Below are 21,298 nucleotides of genomic sequence, written 5' to 3'. Positions count from 1 at the left end.
ATAGACAGATGGTTCATCCAATCACCTGCCAAGTATTTTTTTGAAAGTGCCTGCCCTTTTCCAAACAGTTTCCATGGACAACTTCTCAGATGGTTCTGTGTAACAAACCATCTGGCGCATCAGGTTAGTATATTCCAGTACTGTTTTAATTTTGGTTCTCTTTTGTTTATAAAATGAAGAGATGATTATAGCCTGATCCTCTCAATCATATTACAACAGGAACCTTAGTTTTTTTCCTCCTAAAAATAGAAAAGTGGCATTCAACATAAAATTCTTGATTTGTCAATGCTGTACCTTCAGTCCAGGATATCCAGGGCGACCAGGGTTTCCATGTGGGCCAGGAGGACCCTGAAAACAGACACACACATGATTAAGGAAGACACCGAGTAAAGGTGATCATAAGGGTCATTGAGCAGGCCTCTATTTCAGCAGCAAAGAGGGGTGGGGGGGGGGGGGGGGGGTTAGTACTATATGTGAGGTATTCACACATGTGTGTACATATTGTTCCCTTTCCACTGCCTGTCTGTGTTATGGGACAGGTCAGCGGTGCCCCGAGGTCCCTCTGTGTTTGTGTATAGGTGCTCTGTGAGACATACTGTGTCTCCTGCTTGCCTTGCCTGTCTGCCTGCCTGTCCAAGTTATGACATATGGATGTGATTTTCCCCATCCTGACACTTTTCCACTGGTTTCTGGGGTCCCACAAAGTGAAGGCCACTCATCCATCACACCATATTCCCCAATCGCTTTGTGCCACAAACCGTAGGTATCTGTGATATATAACTCGCTTATATGTAATTCATTGAGCCATCTGTGTCAAATATTTTATCAAAATGGACCATCCCCTGAAAGTCAGGTCAGGTGGGTAGACATATTTTTTCTTGTTGAAGGGACCATAAATTCATGCGAGCTGCAAAGGGGGATTGTTTGAAAAAATAAAGCCACAACTTCCTGAGGCATCTAAATGAAGAGTGTTCAGTTCAACTCTGCACTTGTGTGGAGGGGTCGAAATGCTGAGCATGGAAAATCTTCTGCAGCAAAATTGAAAGCACTGAAACATGTTCAGAGGCCTGAACAGGAAGCTACTGTACTTCAGCCCATTCTTTGAGTTGTTCAGACTTTCCATGGGTTGTGAAGAGAGACCTTTTCCCCCTGAGCTGAGGTGAAAGTGAGGGATAGCATTACTCTGAGTCAAACAGACGGCAGAGGCCAAGAGGTGTAAGTGTACGGTTGGGTGATCCAGCCCGTCTCTGTTATTTATCTGTACTCTATTATCAGGCTGTGGAGAGAAGTCAAACAGCCCAGGCAGCTCCCCTCCCCTCAGACTGGCCAGACCTCTCCCCTCTCAGGCGCTCGCTGCTGGGCATATGGAGACACTTAACAGAAGCTCATCTACAGATTTCCTCCTCCTCCTCTATTCAGAGCATTCCCCCTTTCACTAGCTCGATATTAAAACGTATGGAAGTCATTATCTCCAGATAGGAAGCAAAGGGAGGAGGAGACGTGGAGAAGAAGGGAGGTCGGGACAGAATATTACAAATTGCATTCTCACAGTACATGAGGTGAGGATGTTACCCTGATGGAGATGAGGAGAATGGGGAAAATGAGTCACATTGTCCATCTGTCTTTGCGTGGGTGAGGAGAGGAATGAAGATCCTACATCATTACTGAAAAGAGCTCCTAACAAGAGACCATTTAAAGACCACCAGCTCATAACAAACAAACACATCAGCGCTAATGTAAACCCAGCAAATACACAAACACACACAGGCACACTCACACCTGAGGCCTGCACATAAAGGGCACCTGTATGCCAGAGCTGTGACCGGGTTTACAATGTAGGCCAATGACTTTTACAGGAGTTTACGTGGAGTGCTACTGTTTTTATAGGCTATTAACCCACAACAGACCTGCTAACACCTTCTGTGGACTGCACTGAGGGAAACACAGTGTCCTTACCCAGATGATTATTCAATATAATGGACATCAAAGGCTCTTAACTAATTACATAACTTATTTATTTTGTTTAGGAAAGTCCCACAGCGCTAACTAAGTGCTAATGCTAACTGATCTGTCAGTGAAACAGTGTGGCTAGTAGTGTGGCAAGAGCTACAACTAGCAATTATTTATTGATTAATCTGCCTATATTTTTTGATCAGTCAATTATTCACCGGGTCTGTAAAATATCAAAAAAAAAAAATACTAAATGACTTAAACAATGATACATTTTCTGTAGACTGGTTAATTAACAAATCCTTTAAGTACAAAGTGCATTAGCCTTTTGCTTGGGTTTTCTGTTGATGAGTCACATTCATGTTTCTGAAGGTGGTGCTTTCATTTTAATCATTTAGTTAAAAGAAACCTCTGTTGCTGCAAATGAAAATATATAATGCACCACCTCTTGTGCACCAGAGATAATGTGTGGGAGGTAGACCAACCACATGTCAACAAATCCAGAGATTTACATATGCTCACAGTTTAACTGCCATGCTCAGGAACAATTCAACATGCAGTGGATGAATAAACTGGCAGGCTTTTGCTGGCATCTTCTGTGAACCCGCTGCCACTTAGCCCTCTAAATGTGCTCCTTATTAGCTTAAATACAAGCAATAAATGAAAACATCTGTGTAATAAATGATGAGAGAGAAAAACCTAATCAAGCGTTCTATATGAGCCTACACATGTCATTAATTTCAAAAGAATCTCAGTTTTACAACCTACATAAATCAGTTCTCTTTTCTGCACCAGTCAACCAATTGCATGAGTATCCTTAGATGCCTTATTTCATGTCATAGTAGTGTCAACAATTTTAGCAATCATGCAAATGTTTTAAATTTCCCAGGAACCCAGTGTCACATATTGACTCTGCACACTGGCAGGTTTCCCTGCACAAAGCCCTCTTTGAGCCTCCTTTGATCTCAAGCCTCTCCTGCTGGGTCGGGTGAACTTCAGCGCTCTGCCGGGCTTATGGCTGGATCGAGGAACGTGGATACTCTCACGTGTAAGAGACGCTGCTAGGTGTTACCAGCGGTGAGACTGTCTGCTCGGTCAGACATGACACCTTACTGTCAGAGAGTTTAAAGCCCTAATGGTGCTATGTCATTCAAGCCTTTGTGATGAGTAAGAACACCTACACTTTCCACAGACACACCAAACTGTTCCTGCAACGTTACAATAGATTCATCACATACACTCGATTTCTGGAGGAAATTTTTAACTTATAAACAGAGGATATCAGATCTTGTTGTACTGTATTGAGCATAGACACAGCAATCTTTGAACGGTACTTTTAAGTGTGTGTACAAATATCAACAGTACCCAGAATCCTTTCCTTAGAAGTCTTTACATTTACCAGTCTTTCAGTAAATTTCTTTTCAAATAAAAACTTGATTCAACTGAAAAGTTTCAATTTCCAAGAAAAATGGATACAAAATGCAGCAAAATGTTACAATAATGTTGAAAATATGACTTTTTGTTTCAGAAATATGTATGTGAAAACATGTCAAGAGAATTGATTGGGAAAAGATAAAAAAGTGCTTTGCACAGTTTAAATAGGGGAGTTACAGTTCATTAACTTTTTACAAAATCAAAGTATGTGTAAAAAATAAAATCTTATACCTTTGTGAATGTCACTTTTATTCAAAATGTTTGTACAGGCTTTGCGAGGACCAGAGTCCACTTGAGAGCTTTCTGTTGATCATGTGTGTCGCTGTGAGGTATTTCTTTCTAATCACGTGAACTATCCAGGAAAATTCTGGTGGTTCAGGAAAACAATCAGTAAAAACCTGAGTCGCCGTGGCCTGCAGTTGGGTCTCAAGAGCTTGATGATGAATGAACTCTATAGAGGTTGGTGTGCTACTGGATAGAGCTGCTGAGCTCCAGACAGGGTCTTAAATGCCTTTAATAAGATGGGGACAAAGCCCTCTTTCTTCCTTGTTTAAAGAGATTGGGTTCCCACAGCCCACCCCTCTGAGGCCCGACCGCAGGGCACAGTCTCACGGGCTGTGGCAGGTAGCTCATACATACTCCTCAATAGCACAAGTACTCTGCAGGAGTACTGCAAAACACATGGGTACCCACATGGGTATCTCACCATTTTTTTCACCGCCTTCAGTTCATCTTCTACAGCAGCATATTGATTTTATCTTAGGAGTCACTTAAATGCCAAGTTCAACTTCTGCTTCATTCATTTTAATATAAAAGCCAGTTAGGAGGCTGTTAAAAGAGCAGCAATACTTACACAACCATCAGTGTTAAGTCTTAGAAAGAAATCAAAAACACAAACCATCCCATGAGACAAATCATCTCCCAGTGTTTTCTCTCTTCTTATATTTCCTCTGAAAACATGAGCTTAAAATAACATCTGCTCTCACTCTATTTGGTTCCATCAAGAGCTCACAGTTGCAGGATGACATTGAGCCCCAAAATGAAAGACGTGACACTAGAGGGTTCAGTCTAGGGAACTAATATACTGGTAGCAATCACTGACATTAACATAGGACCTATGCCTAATTTAAGTACTGGTACTGTTTATGTATGGGATAGGAATGACTTATTCTAGAAAAATACATATGCAAGTTCTGTCTTTTATATTCTAACAAGTAACCTATTTTTCCATGTCCATTTAATACCTACCTTATGCATTCAATTAATTTTACATTGGTAACCCACAGATTTTTAGCTTATGGTCGTTTGCTCTCCAGCTTTACAAATGGACCTTGGCCGCAGAGAAGCACAGCTTGATCAAACCCAGAGCCAAAGCAAACTGAAGACTGGCTGAATAATGCTCTGTGATCCAAAGATGACACTGTGTGCTTTATCACTACTCTCAAATGTCTGCCATATCCACTAGTAGCATTCACCGACGTTAACATAGGACCTATGCCTAATTTAAGTACTGGTACTGTTTACGTATGGGATAGAAAGTACTTATTCTGGAAAAATACATATGCAAGTTCTGTCTTTTATATTTTAACAACTAACCTATTTTCCATGTCCATTTAATACCTACCTTATGCATTCAATTAATTTTACATTGGTAACCCACAGATTTTTAGCTCATGGTTGTTTGCTCTCCAGCTTTACAAATGGACCTTGGCCGCAGAAACTCACAGCCTGATCAAACCCAGAGCCAAAGCAAACTGAAGTCTGGCTGAATAATGCTCCATAATCCAAAGATGTCACCGAGTGCTTTATCATTACGCTCAAAGGTCTGCCATATCAGCGCACCGCTAATTGTGTTATCTCACTATAATGCAGATCAGGCATAGTTATGGCATCATAGAGATTACAGTGTAATACATGTGGATGATTTTGGAAGGAAATCAAAAGTGGAAATGGAAAAAAAGAGGAACTGTGAGAAGGTACATAGGGAACTTGTCATTGGTTGGAGCGGAGTGGGACACCACTCACCCGTGGGCCCCTCTTCCCTGGCTTTCCTGGCAACCCTGGAAGTCCTTGAAGGCCCTAAAAGGAAAAGATAAAAGACGTCAGGGATAGAGTGAAAAAAGCCTATGAATACAAAAGAGAGACAAAAAGAAGCTGTTGAACAGTCTTGAATAATAAAAGAGCAGGTTTCAAGTGTAAACTTTCAACTTATATATTGCAACAGCAAATCCCATTCTGGGGCTTTTTTTTCTGACTTTACATTAGGTGAACTTTAAGTTGCAAGGCACTCAGTCTGTGAGATGCTGGCAGGAATTTAAATGTCTTGTTAGAGGCTAGAACTGCCCTGTGCCTCTGCAGCCAAAATCATTTCAGCCCAAAACCACTACAGTGCCCGGACTGCAAGTCTGACTCATTGTACTGGCAGGGAGGTCGGTGCTGGTTCCAGCCACAGCCAATCACATTAATTATGGGCATCAGCTAGCTTTAAAACAATTTCATACATGGATTAGCAAAGCTCTGAAAGGTCAAATTTAATGAGGGGTCAATCTGAGGAACCTGAGTTTTCTTGAGATGTTAGCATTGTTACTTATTTTCCCATGACTCCAGAATTTCAAAGAAAGAGGAAGAGGAAAATGAGCCTAAAAAGAGCCCGAGGTAGTCCAGCTAAAATTGGGCTACTGTAATAATGTCAGATGTATAGAGCACTTTTGTCTGAGTCAGACTGGACCAATAGCTATAATCATAGTCTTTCAGCCAGCATACGCTCTGAAAAGCCAAAGGGATTTTAGCAACCCTTAGATTCTTAAGACTGGAACCATCACGCTGTCCACACATGATAAGCAGTCTGAGCTGTGTTGGGCGCCAACTAAGTAGTGCTAGAGCTGAGTTCAACAAAGGTACCTCTTCATATAATTTAGATGATTTCTAAAGAATAACTATTGAAACTCTAAGTTAAACTCATGAATTGAGTTAAGAATATTTTGTCAGAAAGTAGCAAATGCACACATTTGATCAGCAATAAATGAGATAAAAATAATTTGAACTCTGAAAGCAGCAACAAGGTGTAACATTTGAGTTGTGCAAATTTTTTGAGGTAGTGCTGGTAGTGTAGTACTTCCTGCTGTGAAAACCTGTATGCCTCACTGTTTTTAAGTAAGGAAACATGAGGCCTACAACTGCCGTGGCACTAAAACCTGAGTCAGCAGCAGCCTGCCATGACTGAATGAAGCACTGAAAAAAAACACTGGATTTTATAATAACATTGACACGGAAATTGTGTAATCGGTCACATGTGGCTGATACCTGATCCACACAAGTCAGAATAGGAGCCGATACTGATCTGGCATATCTGTTCGGTGCATTCCTACAAAAAACAATTAACCCCAAAAGGTTTATTACTGTATTTTTTGAGTGTAAAGACAGTCAGGAAACATGAGGAGAGAGATATGATCGGTTATGTTGTAGACCTTAACCATTAGGCTACTGGGGCACCCCACAAACAGTTTTTTGAAGAACCTCTAATAAAAATAATCATGAACTATAATCAGTACTTCCGAGAATTTTAGGGTTCATCAAGACATTTATCAGTATTGTTTTTATAATGAGAAAAACAACATGTTTATTAGATACCTCTGGATAAACATCAAGCGTCTTCATGTACCTAAAGCACAGTCTTTAGTGCTCAATTAAAGATGTTTTACTTGATTATCTAGTCATTAATTTTGATCATGCGTCCTTCAGAGTATAATCTTGTGGAAGAAGCTGTCAGCTCTTATGTAATCTACAACTGAAACACTATCTTTAAAAAAGTAGCAGCAGACTGTCATATTTACTTTCAAAGACATCCCTCGTCTTGTGAGCAGCTGAAACTTATGACTTCTAAAATGGGTCATGGCCAAGCAGTGTCAACCCTAATCCCATGGGGAAGGGGAAATGGATGAAAAATTCAACAATGCCTCAAAAGACAATATTAAAATGATTTTGGATTCTTTGCCTGACTCAGCAATCTTCTCTGACTTCAGAATAAAACATTAGCAAGCAATACAGCGTCGCAAATCCTCAGGAAGGTAACCTTTACCACACAATAGAGATTGATCAGTATCAGTTGCTGCTCTCTCATAAAAATGGTTTGAGTGGCTTCAGGGGCACGCAGAGTTGTGGTTTCCCTCACTGCCAAAGCAGGAAAGCTTTACTTAAAACATTCTTTCTGGTCAAACATGACTGAATACAAGACTGAGAGGTCCTCTTAACAATGGAAAATCTGGGTAACCATTTTGTGTTCAACAGAGGAACAGCGCCTAACAGGACCACATGGCCAATATAAATGTATACAGTCTACAGTCAACACTGGCTGATAAATGTCGAAATGAATTACTTTGACTGTGGTGATCCCTTAAGCTTCAATGCTCTGAACTGAGAAAGGTCAGTAATAAAAAAGAGCATTTACATTTCTCTCCATTACAGTTATTTTTTATATTCTAGCTCTTTAACACTGAAGCTTGCTGTATGAGGTAAGAAACAGTCTAGTAAGGTCTCATGTTTAATGTCAAACAAGCAAAACCTCAGACCTACCATCTGAACTCTAGTGTTTTAATATTTAATACTTCATGTCCAAGTAATGGATGTGACACAAACTGAACAAATAATACATTTTAATATATCTTTTTCTTCATGAATTTGTCTGTATTTGAAAGAAAATGAATGGGAATGGCATTAATTTTGCCTGGTATTTGGTCATAAATATAAAAGTATTGGATAAAAAGAAATTTTGAGCTGATGAAGGCATGAGATGAATTCTGGGGATTAAACTTGTAACAATTCATCCTCTGGAGACTTTGAATGTCTGTACCAAATTCCCCACCGGTCTACCCAATATTTGTCAAAATGTTTCAGTACAAACCCAAAATGTCAACCTCATGGTGGTGCTAGAGGAAAGTTTAGAGGATCACCAAAGTCATTAGAATACATCATCTGAGATCCTTGAATAAATCTGATAAATCATGTATATCTTGACATATTTTACTGAATAAGTAAAAAGTTTGACCCGCTGGTGGCACTGAAAGTCGGAGGATCACCAAAGTCATTAGAATGAATATCTGTAGCAAATGTCATGGCAATCGATCCAATAGTTGTTGAAGTATATCACTCTAAACCACAAAAGTCAACCTGAGGGTGGCGCTCGAGGAAAAGTCAGGAGATCACCAAAGTCATTACGGTTCATCCTCTGTGTACCATGAATGTCTCTACAAAATTTCATGGCAGTCCATCCAATAGATATTTCAGTCTGAACCAAAGTGGCGGAAAAGCAGACAGACCAACACAGACATCCAGAAACACTACAGATCTCACCAATGGGGATAAAGCACTGCATTTATATCATATTGTGAATTTTTAGTCTAAATCATTAATTGTGCACAAGTGCTTTATCCTTTTTAACTTTTGACCCCACTTTAAAAGTATCCATTCTCTGAAGAGTCTCACTCCCTCTCAGAGGAATCTAACACCTCACTGCCAACCCATTCACTCAGACAAACACAAACTGGCAAAGTCCAGCTATGAACCTGGCTATTTCTACCACTGCTGCTAAAAAGGAAATCACACATTATTCAGCACCAATTCAACAGGGATAGAAAACCTTTAAAACCACATGCAAGTATTTTAAGCTAGACAGAAAAAAAAGCTGAGGACAGGCAATGGAGCAATTCAAAATTTGAATCATTAACAAATGCAACATAAGTGTTGCCAAATAAGCAAACATTTCAGAGATGCAATCTTGGTGACTTCCAGATTTAAAAAACCACATTATCGAGACACACGTCAGCATCCATGTCAGCAGCAGTTGCAGAAATCAAAGAAAGGCAAACCAACATTTAAACAACAAGCTGTCATACTTGTATATTGTTGTGATCCAAATATGTATTAAGAAATTGGCTCGATTTCTTTGGTTGTAGAAATATGCCAGCCAAGAGTTCTAACATGCATGTATTACAAGTTGAATGCCCTAATTCATAAAACATTCATTCATAAAATAAACACTAAAATACTATACTATAAACAAGTCATAGGATAAACAAATATTCCTCAAGCACATGATGCACTTATTGTGGCTCATGGTTGTGAAAATCATGCATGCACTCTTGCAACAGTTACAAGTGAGGCAGTTTGTCGTGTCTGTTTAGGGTTCAAACACTCACCGGCGGTCCTGGTTGTCCCTTTAGTCCAGGTGGTCCAGCCAGCAGTGAGAACTGGGTCGGTTCCAGGTCAAATGTTTGGAAGCCATCTGTCGCAGCTGGAGTGACTGGAATAAACGAGGTGGGTTTGACATCCTGAATGCTGGTCACTTTTGGCTCAGGTTTCTTTGGAGCTACTGTGGTCAACTGTTTTTTATGGGGAAGGTAGGTGTTTGAAGGAGACCCCTGTGTGGAAGCAGCTGTGGACCGGAGGTTTGGCTTCATCTCTGATGGTCTAGTGGAAGCAGGTAAATCCATACTTTTCCCAGAATGTTTCTGAGGATAATCATCTCCTTGGTTTGCGTCCTTTCCAGCACTGCCATTGGAAGTCGGTTTCTGGGTTGGGCGTGTCACACTGACCCTAAGAGATGTAGTGACAGTTTGAGTCAGAAACTTTACCGGGCTTTCCAACCCTGGATCAACTGGTGGAGAAACAGGCACAGCACCAGGTTTTGGTGTGCTCACAGTCTGATACACAGATGTTTTGTTCAGCATCAGTGAGCGGTCAAGAATCATAGTCCTGGTGTTTTCCTCAATCAAGGCCAAAGTAGGTCTCTGAGCCTTTTTGGATAGCTCCGTCAATGACAGTGGAGTTATACGAGTGACAGTAATATTTGGATCTGTGGAAAATAGAGGTAGCAGGGGTGCAAACACGGGCCGATATGTGTCGGCTTCTCTGCAATGTTTCTTAATGTAATCACAATAGTTATGAGCTGCCTCTGCAGAGGGATAAAAGTCAAACTGACAGATGGCGCCTTCAAACGGCACCGAGTTGTGGTTCATTTTGCCCAGCAGGAAAGAGCCCTCTGGATCCAGAGCCTCCTCTTTTTTAGAATGCAAATCTGCATGTACGCTTTTCTTTCCACAAGACGTGTGTAAGAACACCTGATGGCCTCGGATATCCAAGGCCAAACTATGCCACTGGCCATCGTGGACATCATAGTCAAAACTTACAGAGCTCCTGTGCCCCACGTGTACCAGGACCTGCCCCGGTGCAAACTGCACTCCAAGCTGCACTTTCCTTTTCTTGGATAGAACCGAGAAAAGAAAAGCACTGTTGATGCGATGAACAGACAGGCTGAGAATCAGGGAGAGATTGGTGGAGCTGTAAGTAGCAGGGATAACAGTGTGCAGAGGCACCTGTACACGTGCCCTTGGGGTGAGAATAACTCCAGACTTGAAGGGGATGATGCCATTAGGGATGGATCGAGTGCCTGAAGGTGACAACCCGCCTGCCCTTCGCCCAGAAAGCCCAAGCTGCTGCAGAACATCCACATCTTCAGAGAAACAGAAGAGAGAAGTCAGCGAGTATTAGCTTTGTAGATTTAAAGCATGTAGAAATATTGAATTACTAATAATTTTTTCTAAACATGATTTCTAAGCTTATATTTATACCATAATAGAACATGTACTTTCCTTGATAATGATAATTCATTTTTGAAGACTTTAATCAAGTACTTTCGTAAAGGCACAGAGTATAAAGAGATTTATATAAGAGCATAAAATGAAAAGTATTACAATATATAAAAGTCAAAATGAAATATGAAACAGAAAAGTCTACAATAATTACATGTCATTTTGTATGTGCGCTTAATAAGCTTTTAAAAAGAAGATACTGCATTAATTTGTTCACTTCCACTTAAATGCACTGATCTACACCGAAACATATAATGAGAAAAAGAGAAGTGCAGTAATATAAATAATATTTTCATATTTTTTGATCCTATGCTGGGAGACCACAAGTTTAATGGATTAATGGAAATCTTGTGGCAAAAGCATTTTTAAAAGGCTGCGTAAGATTTCTGATAAAGCCACACATCAAAATCCAGTTTTGGGAATTGCTGCAAATTATGTAATTGTTACATCAGTCTTAATTAGAACAATCTCAGGAAATGGAAGCTGAATGGGTCCCTGGAGAAGACAGCAGTGGTGTTTTAAGAGATGTATTAGTGAAGAAACAGAAAAGCTATCTCACTTTATCTGGCAATGTCTGATGATTAAAGATGACAGCTTTGACATGGGCCCAAAATCATGAAAACATACTGCAGAATATTTCCTGGGGGTTTTAAATGTCACTTGCATCTCATGGGAGGAAAATGCAGGTATTTTTCACATATTAGAGTGTTCTATGTACTGTATATTGATCCTAATTGGATCCACACCTTGGCATTAGAGTTTAATTAAAAGGTGCAGTGTGTAGAATTTAGTGGCATCTAAAACGGTCAAGGCAGAAATGGAATATAATACTCACAAGTATGTTTTAATTAGTGTATAATCACCTGGAAATAAGAATTGTTTGTTTCTGTTACCTTAGAATGAGCACTTTATGTCTACATAGAGAGCGGGTCCTCTTCCATATAGCCCGCCATGTTTCTACAGTAGCCCAGAACGGACAAACCAAACACTGACTCTAGAGAGGGCCTTTTGTATTTTTTGCAAGTTTCGCGGGCACTGTGGGTTCTCCTACATGTTCAGTTGGTTGCAATCTGCAACCTCACCTCTAGATGCCACTAAATCCTACACACTAGTCCTTTAAATCCACAAATCAGTGTAGCGAAAAACAGCCTTTTTGTCAAGAGTATCCTTTACCATAAATGCCCATTCTTAAGATTTACATTAGTAGAGTCGTTTTCTGCCTTGTGACACTGTAAAGCATCTCAATGTCTACTGTTAGCTTTCCATTACAGTATAAAGAAAGACAGGATGATATGAAAAAGATGATATTTCCTCTCCAGATTGTGTCTGTGGATTAAATATCAGAGGAACTTGAAACCTGTTGAGTATTTTAGAAAAAAATAATCTAAAATTGGGGAACAATCCTGATTTTGACCTCAAACAGTAATGCACTTTGCAACCTCCAAACATAACCAGGTGGTCTCAGCCCCCACACCAAGCATAACTGCAACTACAGCACCAAGGTTATTTTCAAATCTAAGATATTACTTTCAAAAGCATAACATTCAGCGCTCTTAGAAAATCAAATCTGCTTTTGATTCAAACACCAAAACAAACTGAAAATGTTCCCATTATCATACGATTGTCTATTGTTAGGCACTGGTGCAAGTCATCAGTACTGTCAAACAAAAGCTTTTTGTTTAGTTTAGTGAGGTCGGAAAATAAGAGGAATTGATCATCTCAGGCCAATCAGCATATCTTGAATACTGTACGTTAATCCTCTCAGTCGTGCAATGTCGCAACTAAAAGCTTACATATAGATCTCAAATATCTGTGCTTTTCCAGCCTAATACAAAACAAATGTAGGAAATAAAACTACTAAATGATGAATCACAGTTCAGCAGAGGAGAAACAAGTATAGACACTAGCTGTGTTCAGAGAAGGGAAACCCTGCTCAGTGTGTGCTGGCAGTGGGAGGTCAGCTCAACTAAAAACAAATTTTTAAAAAAACACACATGGAAAAGAAACATCAAACAGAAACTGAAAGAGGAACAAAGACTGTTTTCAGCAGAATTTCCCATAAAACACTGATTTGAATTGATAATATGGTATGAGGAAAGCAAAATTGTTCTTTCATTTTGTGATTTGTGATCTACTTTCAGAGCTTTCTGCATATCTAAATCTTAGCGGGTAGGCAGGCTGCCTAGGGCTTTTTGTGACCTCCTGATGAGCTGGGAAAAAAAACAACATAGAACTGAATATAACAAATCCTGGAGACAAAGTATTGCTAAAGAACAAGTGTAGCAGACAACACAACTTTTCCCAGAAAGCAGGCAAGTGCACAGACTGGTGTATTTAAAATATTAGTATATATATCATCTGAATGCAAACACTTTCTGCAGCTGTTTCACAATGAAAGTAATCAGTGACGACAAGGTCGAACAGAAACAGAAAAACTTCAACTCTTAATTTTTTGGATCTAAGAAAAGATTCAAGAAACAGGGCGTGAGTTGTTGGCCTCTTGCTCAGTACATTAATGCATCTACTGGCCAGTGGATATTTCCAAAGCTCTGAAACTCGGTCAAAAGTTGTCTCACTTAAACTTCTCCCATGCCACATTAAAATGGATGAAATGTTCTCTTAAAAAGGTCTGAGGGAGCGGTGGAACATCTTGACTCCTTAGATTGGTGTGTTCCAAGGATGTATGTCTTTATATTATTATACATGAACTGCTAGATTTCTGTCTACAGGATGGTGAAGGAGAGCTTCAAGAGCTGGAGCTAGGGGGTGGGGGGGGGCGACCAGTAACACCAGAGTTTGATTTCTGGCACTGACAGATGAGCCACCACCTGGAAGGAGGCTGGTATTACATCTGCAGTGCCGCACTGAGCCCCAAAATCTGCTCCAAAGATGCTACAGTGTGGTTGACCCTGCACTGTGACCCCTCTGAGGAATATAGGGCAACTATTCAAAATATAATAATTTCAACTGTCTGCATATGGACAATTACATTTGCCTCTAGTGTTTGAGGTCAAAATGTAGCAGAAGCAGCCCATGTGGTAGAACTCTGCAGAGGGTAAGGTGCAATAAAGCAGTCATGGATTGAGGCTTTGATATACTGGGATATAGCCAACACCATGTCACTTTCCATATGTAATATTTCCACTGAAAGTCATCTTTTTATGAGAGTAGACAACATACATCATTTATAACTTACAAATGATGCGAGCACAGTCTGCAGGTTTATACCAGCAGTGCTGTTTTTTTCCAGTTCAGCCTCCCTTAATAAGGCACAAATTTATAGTGTCATTACGATCTGAAAGTTTGCAAATTAACACCCCATATAAGAATCTAGGTCTCTAGACGTTCACTAAATATCAACTGATGAAGGCAGAGGTACACAGAAATAGCTAGAAGCAGTTGTCATTGAGCGCAGTGGCTTACATTATCAAAAGAGCTCTGATCGCAAAAGATCTGGCAGATTTTGATTGACAAAAAAAATCTGAGGACATGTTTATTAGTGTCTGTAAGTCGTATAACAGAAGGCTGACTGTGCCAGACATCAAGACACAGCTGAATGTGAGTGAACATGAGAAAGAGCACACTTCAGTGGAGCAGAGAAGAAATTGGGAATCAGCAGTGACAGGTTGTCTAACACCTTGGAAACCTTTATTAAGACAGACCGGTGTATAAGGCTCGCTTAGGATAAGAGACATAAGAGCTGAACTGCGGCAGAATAGTAAAAAGTTTGCTGGTTTATCAGAACATTTCCAGTTAGATTAGATTTTCATCCAAAAAAAAAAAAAAAGTCAAAACACTTCAGAAACATACATCTATATTATTTCATACTTTGGTTTATGTATACCCTGAATACCCTACTTGCCAAGATATCGGGTTTTAAAATGTTTGTACTGAGAGTATGAGGTGTTATGAAAGCAGAATGTGTTGGTCTAACCTCTCAAATAGAAGATATGATCACCAATTCTGTTTAGAAAACAATGTCATAAACAGGGAGCCATATTTTGAGGGGTGTCTACTGTTTCCAACTAATCCAGTTCAAGTGTTCGGTACACAACACTCACCGCAAGGAAAAACAAAGGGGGGAAAGAGCCTCCCATCACCGCCAAAGAGGTAATATACTTTCCAGGGAAGAGTAAACATATTGAATCAGAGTTTTTGTCCTTGATAGATCAAACAGCAGTGTTGACAGATGTACAGAGGACCAAGCTCAGGGAAATGTAGATGCCGATCACCTCTGTAGATAATCCCGGGATAACTTGGACTGGCATGTGTCGCCTACAACAAGGGGCCCATGTTGGGGTTACATACTCTGACTTTGTTTCCCTATTCTGCGGTCCAGTGGTATTGAACTGCACATAAATCAACATTTTGGCTAGTTATCTGAGTGTGCATTAGAGACACCTGAAAAAGTAATTTTTCCTCTTTTCCCACACTGTTTGTGCTGCGGTTCAACAATATGTTTGCACCAATACTTTCTCATTCGCCCCCTCCTTGTTCTAAAGTTACTCACCTTGTGCTTGTGCCAGTCTTAGAGAGCAGGTGCAGCAGAGTATAGTCCAAAGAATCAGAACTTTCCTAAAGGGGAAGAACAACGTTTTAACATAAAGGAACAAGAAAAAAGGCAGACAGTCATTATACAGTTAATCTAGGAGATTATTTATTGCAATTGATTAATCTATCAAGTATGTTTAGTCTTTAAAATATCACAAGCCATGACAAATGCTCATAAAACATTACCAAGCTCCATAGTTTTATCCTAAGTTGTCTTGTTTAGTCTGATCAGCAGCTAAAACGATTCATTCATTCATTCATTCACATCTTCATAATGAATGAAACTAAGAAAAAGAAAGATAACCTTGGCATTTTTGAAGCTGTAACTAGCAAACGGTACTCATTATTTGATTGATCAGTATTGACATAAAAGTTGCAACTTCTGAAAAGATTATCAGGAGTTGTTCTGAACATCTTGTACTTCCACCTACCACAGTGATCAGACCTGCTGCAGGAGAGCATCAGCTGCAGCTCTGCTTTATTAAACGAAGTCTTAACATCTGTTTCAAGACAACAAGCATCACTTTATCTTTGGGCCTGACCGGATAAGCTACTGCTCAGCGGGGGCGAGGTGAGTGCCCCCACTAGGCCACTGACAACTCCACAAAACACTGCATCACCTCAAAACCTACAGTTTCAAGTAAAGATATAGACAAAATGTGACAGGTTTCATACATCAACACTGCATTTTATCTCCGACATCTGAACTTTTCAGTGACTGAGACAAACCGCCTTGATCATAGCTTGTGCTTTTCATTTTTTGACACCAGGGTTTTGAACGGGCTTCAGGGATCTAAGAAAAGGTTCACAATTTTCTCCACCCATAAAAGACCATGTAATCCATCAAGTGGAATTAGATCAACTCCGTCTTCACATTGTAAGAGTGACATTTATTGTCCCACATCAGTGTACACACAGCAGATTTTTCACTATTGATTTTTTTGGCGACATTTATGTCTCGAGACTAGTGATAACAGCGGTGTCGATTGCTCACACGGGGAGCTGATATGGCTCTGAAGGTGTTAAATTTTCTTTGATGGGTGTAACCCAAGTAATGTTGGTTTTTACAATCTTGGAGCTAACGATGTGGTTGTATACAGTAGCTGAAACTGGACGCCTGTTGAGCGAGTGATTCTTAAGTGGCACAGGCTCAGTGTCAAGTGCCATAATACAGGAAATCTTTTACATTTGTGGTTTTTTTCCAGAGTGCAGCTGAAAACCACTGGTCAACCGCTGGCACACTGAAGCTCTTAAAGTTTTCTTCCACTCTCTTTATGTCCCATTCATTCACCGCTCTCACACTACAGTAACATTAGCAGAAACAAAAACAGGGGAGAGGGGGGAGGGATACGCAGTTTGTGATCAACTCTCATATGTACAGCAGTGGTATATGATGCAACATTTTGACTTTTATTTCCCCTCCCATTGGGATGACCGGCCAACCAGCTGAGTGAGATGCATAGCAGGGAGGAGGGAAAGGGGGAGGACTGTCTCCTCCTCTCATACATCCCTCTCAAATCAGTCCCAGATCGTTCAGTACTTGGCAGCTCATTCTAATACAAGCTGCAAAGACACAAGTTCAAGAGCAGTATACAGCAGACTGCACTGGCTTCCCCTCAACTGTGTGAAGAGCATAGAAAATTGTTTCCATAAGCTATAGGCATAGCTGCAACCTATGAAAGTATACCACCTGTTCACAATTGTAGTTGCCTCGTTTCTTTGTTTTTTTTTTAACTTAAACTTTAAAAAATTTGTGTAATTTCTCACGACATCTCTCCACAAATGCTGCTACACGTTTTTTTTTTTACAGACAAAATATTAAAACTCACTTCCATGCTAAAGACCAAATGGAAACTAAACATCATTGTCAAATGGACATGACACAAATTTAACCGCAGGTGATGTTCACGAGCACATGATTGACTCCCTCTTCAGCCTGATAACTCATAACCACGTAAAGAAAATGCTGTTCATTCTGAAGTATAAAGACTGGCGACTCACCCCCCGACTCCAGTGGTTTTGAGTTTGGAGTACGGGGCATTGTCCGGCTCCATAGCGGTTACTTCATTCTTTCTTGGGAGTTTTTACTACAGTCCAGACGAGGCAGATAAAGTTTTTCCATTCCAGGTGTTCCTTGAGGGTCGCGCGAGGAGTGAACGTGCCAGAAAAACAAAAACAACAAATCAAAGACTGTAAGATAAACCAGTGAAAAGGTTGCTTTCTGTCATTGTCTTGTGTCTTCTTGTCCCTGTAGTCTCCGTCCAGAGGATTTAAAAAAAAAAAAAAAAAAAAAAAAAAGACGCTCCGCAGAGCTCCACCTGTGCGCTTCCTATGTGTTTTTTCCTTCTTCCTTAACGCGCGTTTTGAAAAGTACAATGAACGTCAAGTCATGTCTAGTCCAGCTTTCCCGGGGAACCGTTGCAGGACAAGATGACGACCGCCGTTGAGTGTGTGTGTGTATGTGTGTGTCGACTTCCCAAAATGAAAGTTTATTGTGGACTGAGGGAAATCTTGAGAACCGGGAAGGGGGAACACCTCCCTCTGTCGCCCTCAGCTGACATCGAGGGAAACAAATTTGGAGCAATACGCTGCAGCGCTCCTTCAGCTGAAGCTTTTTAGAAAGCGGGACTCTCTCAGATTGCACGTGTAGCATTTATATCCTGTGTTGATGCTCAGTAAATAACAGAAATACTGTAGTTATACATGGCTGAGCACATCTGCCAGCAGCTGGCTGTTGCATTTTAGAGTCTTTCCAGGGCCTCAACAAGGATTTTAGAAATGAGTTCAAAGCCCCCTCAGCCCCCCTAAACCCCCCTGCAGAAAGCCATGTGGAAAACATCTGACATTCTTGATCATTTTATCAATTAAACGTGCAGTGTGTTGAATTTAATGGCATCTAGCAAAACAAACTTGTCAGAAATTGAATATAATATTCATAAGTATGTTTTAATTAGTGTTTAATCACCTGAAAATAAGAATTGTTGTGTTTTTACTCCCTTAGAATGAGACCTCTATATCTACATGGGGAGCATGTCCTCTTCCAAGGAGCCCACCATGTTGCACCACCATGTGTCTACAGTAGCCGAACCGAACACTGGCTCTAGAGAGGGCCTTTTGTGTTTTTCATGAATAACACGGCCACCGTAGGTTCTCCTGCACGTTTTGGAAGGGGAGGTGGAGGTGGAGGGGTATTCAACCAGCTGTAATCTGCATCCTCACCACTAGATGCCACCAAATCCTACACACCAGTCCTTTAAATTAAAGCTTTAATTATAATATTTGTTAAAGGACCAGTTTGTAGGATTTAATGGCATCAAGTGGTATTATCACAGACATATCATATTATATCATATTAGCAGCATTTAGATGCCACTAAATTCTACAACTGGACCGTTAAAGAGGGCGTATCATGCACATTTCCAGGTCTATATTTATATTCTGGGGCTCTACTCCCCTTCTGATGAACCCAAGCATAATATGTCTCCTTTAATTTTATTATTCAGCATCCACTTCACACAATAAGAAAAAAATCCAATCCCCAATTTGCAACTCTGTTTCCTTTCCAGGAAGCTGGTGGGCTGCCATTTTTTTTTGTTTGGAAACAGATGCATAACTTGGGAAATGGGCAAAAAAAAAAATTACCATTCAGAGGACTAAATATTTTTTCATCCAGATGATTAAAAGAGTCTTTGAGCTTTGAGGATTCTGGAAATACTTCCATAACAATTGGTTTTTCAACAACCGTCTGGGTTTTTCAAACATTGCAGTTAATTATGTTTTAGAAAAAACGATGGTTATATCTCTGACCTGAATCTATGCTTATACATGAGAAGCACAAACTGGGGCAACAGTAACTATTGTTTATTCTTTCAGAGACCTCCTCTCGCTACCAGGAAAAACCTGAGTAGGCCTGTTTCATGGAAGACATATTGACATGCCACAGTACAAAAAGCACAGGTGTAGATGATAAAATGAATAATGGCTGAATTCCATTTAGTTGTTTCAGTTTCAGGGTTGTTGTATTGCGTATGCTGGCGAAAGTCACAGTAGCCGTGTTTCCATTAGATTTCGCAAGAGAGTTTTAAGCAAACTTTTGAAATGTCAGAAAAAGGAAAATGCGAATTACGTGTGTTTCCATCAACTGGTACGAAGCGAATAAACTAGGCTACACAACACATAGTTTCGTCAGAAGATGACAGCAGAGGCTTAAATAATCTGCCAATAAACAGAGTAGAAGAAGTAGAGGTTGCCAACTGGGAACAAAACAAATAGTTACATTGCCTTGACGAGAGAAAAATAGAGGGAGGTTTTCAGGAATTTGTTTCAATTGGGCAAGTTGTAATTGTTCTTTCATGTCAGCTAATACCGGCCATCTTCATGCTATCTTGAAATGCCGGAAGACACCAAAAGCGGAAATAGCTGATCAGTCATATGAGTTAAACGTTCGCTACATCATTATTTATTCGGCAAATGTATTTCCGTTACAAATTTTGCGCATAAACTCTTTTTCGACATTTCCAAAATCCACCTAAAGCGAGCATAAAAACTTTTTTTGCAAAACTGAGGTTGTTTTTTCTAATTCCAGTGTTTCCATTAAGATTTTTTAATGCAATACTTAAAAATGTGATAAAAGAATAGGTTAATGGAAACACAGCCACTGTCATGGCTTACTGAACCATCATTAATGTTGTTAGTAACAACTGTGACAAGACAAAAAGTCTGCTGTGAAGAAGGACTCTGTTTATAGACAATTTATCCACCAAGTTTTAGCTGTTTGTGCATTCTCATTGTTAGAAATAATGACTGGTGTTAAAAAATAATCAAATTCAAACATTCAGATGCTAAAAATTATTGGTTTACAGTCTTTCAAAAAGCTCCTTGTGTTACATTTTATTGTAGAATAAAAACTTGAATCCATCTGATACTGGGTTTCTAAGCCAATATCAACATCTGAGACTGATAACGATATATTGGCCAGTGTTATTTTTTTTTAACAAATGCATAACCCCAACAGTTATTTTTGATAAAGATTCTTTAAAAGTGTCTAAATGAATCATAGGTTATTATATTTTAAAGTTGAAAAATAAGTTTGTCAGTGCTCTCTGGTGAATACACTAAATTACATATCTACATATCTACTGTATCTATTACATTTCTGTACAATTTTTTGTCTGTCATTGGCAGACACATGTGCCAATACTAATATGTCTGTGATAAGCTAATATCAGGCAGTCGATTTATTAGAAACACAAATTCTCAGAATAAAAAAACAGTATTGGTATCCTCTCTATGGACTCAAGCATCTTTATCCTTTTAAAATCAGTATGTTTGAAGCCCGGTTACAATAAAAAAAACCTTTATGTAATCACTTATAAACTGTTTCTCAAAGAATTTCAGTTCTTATGAGAGAGCGTAAGTGAAGCGGTATGACTTTTGCAGAATAATCTGTTTGACAGTTGAAAAATTGCAGTGTAAACACTCCTACTGTTTGCTTCACAACTGCTCTGTCTGCGTTAAGTTTCACTGAACTACAGTATAATATGACAGACATGTTACTGTGAGACAACGGTTAACAAATTCACTTCATCACATGAAATTTAAACCAGTACACCCAGCTTTTCGTTGCAGCTATCCTTCACCTCCTGATCCACCAACATCCACGTCTGTTCTCACCAGAGTAACAGGGATCTGGGTTGCAGGGCTACACTGGTTCCAGC

General features: G+C 39.8%; 1 protein-coding gene across 2 annotated transcripts in view; it reads right to left on the bottom strand.

The window, feature by feature from the left end:
* Positions 1–18,128, bottom strand: part of col27a1b (collagen, type XXVII, alpha 1b) — a 70,449-nt gene extending 52,321 nt beyond the window's left edge. For both annotated transcript variants that reach the window (XM_067616464.1, XM_067616471.1), the window contains exons 1-5: positions 17,583–18,128; positions 15,541–15,605; positions 9,579–10,891; positions 5,410–5,463; positions 295–348 (exon numbers count right to left, since the gene is read on the bottom strand). In XM_067616464.1, the coding sequence (XP_067472565.1) occupies positions 295–348; positions 5,410–5,463; positions 9,579–10,891; positions 15,541–15,605; positions 17,583–17,635 (1,539 nt within the window). In that variant the 5' untranslated portion in view covers positions 17,636–18,128. The remainder of the gene's footprint in view (positions 1–294; positions 349–5,409; positions 5,464–9,578; positions 10,892–15,540; positions 15,606–17,582) is intronic.
* Positions 18,129–21,298: the final 3,170 nt, after the last annotated feature.

Source organism: Thunnus thynnus, chromosome 2, assembly GCF_963924715.1.
Source record: "Thunnus thynnus chromosome 2, fThuThy2.1, whole genome shotgun sequence".
Lineage (NCBI taxonomy): Eukaryota > Metazoa > Chordata > Actinopteri > Scombriformes > Scombridae > Thunnus > Thunnus thynnus.
The sequence above is the reverse complement of the archived record's forward strand: the minus strand, read 5'-3'. Positions and strand labels throughout refer to the sequence as shown.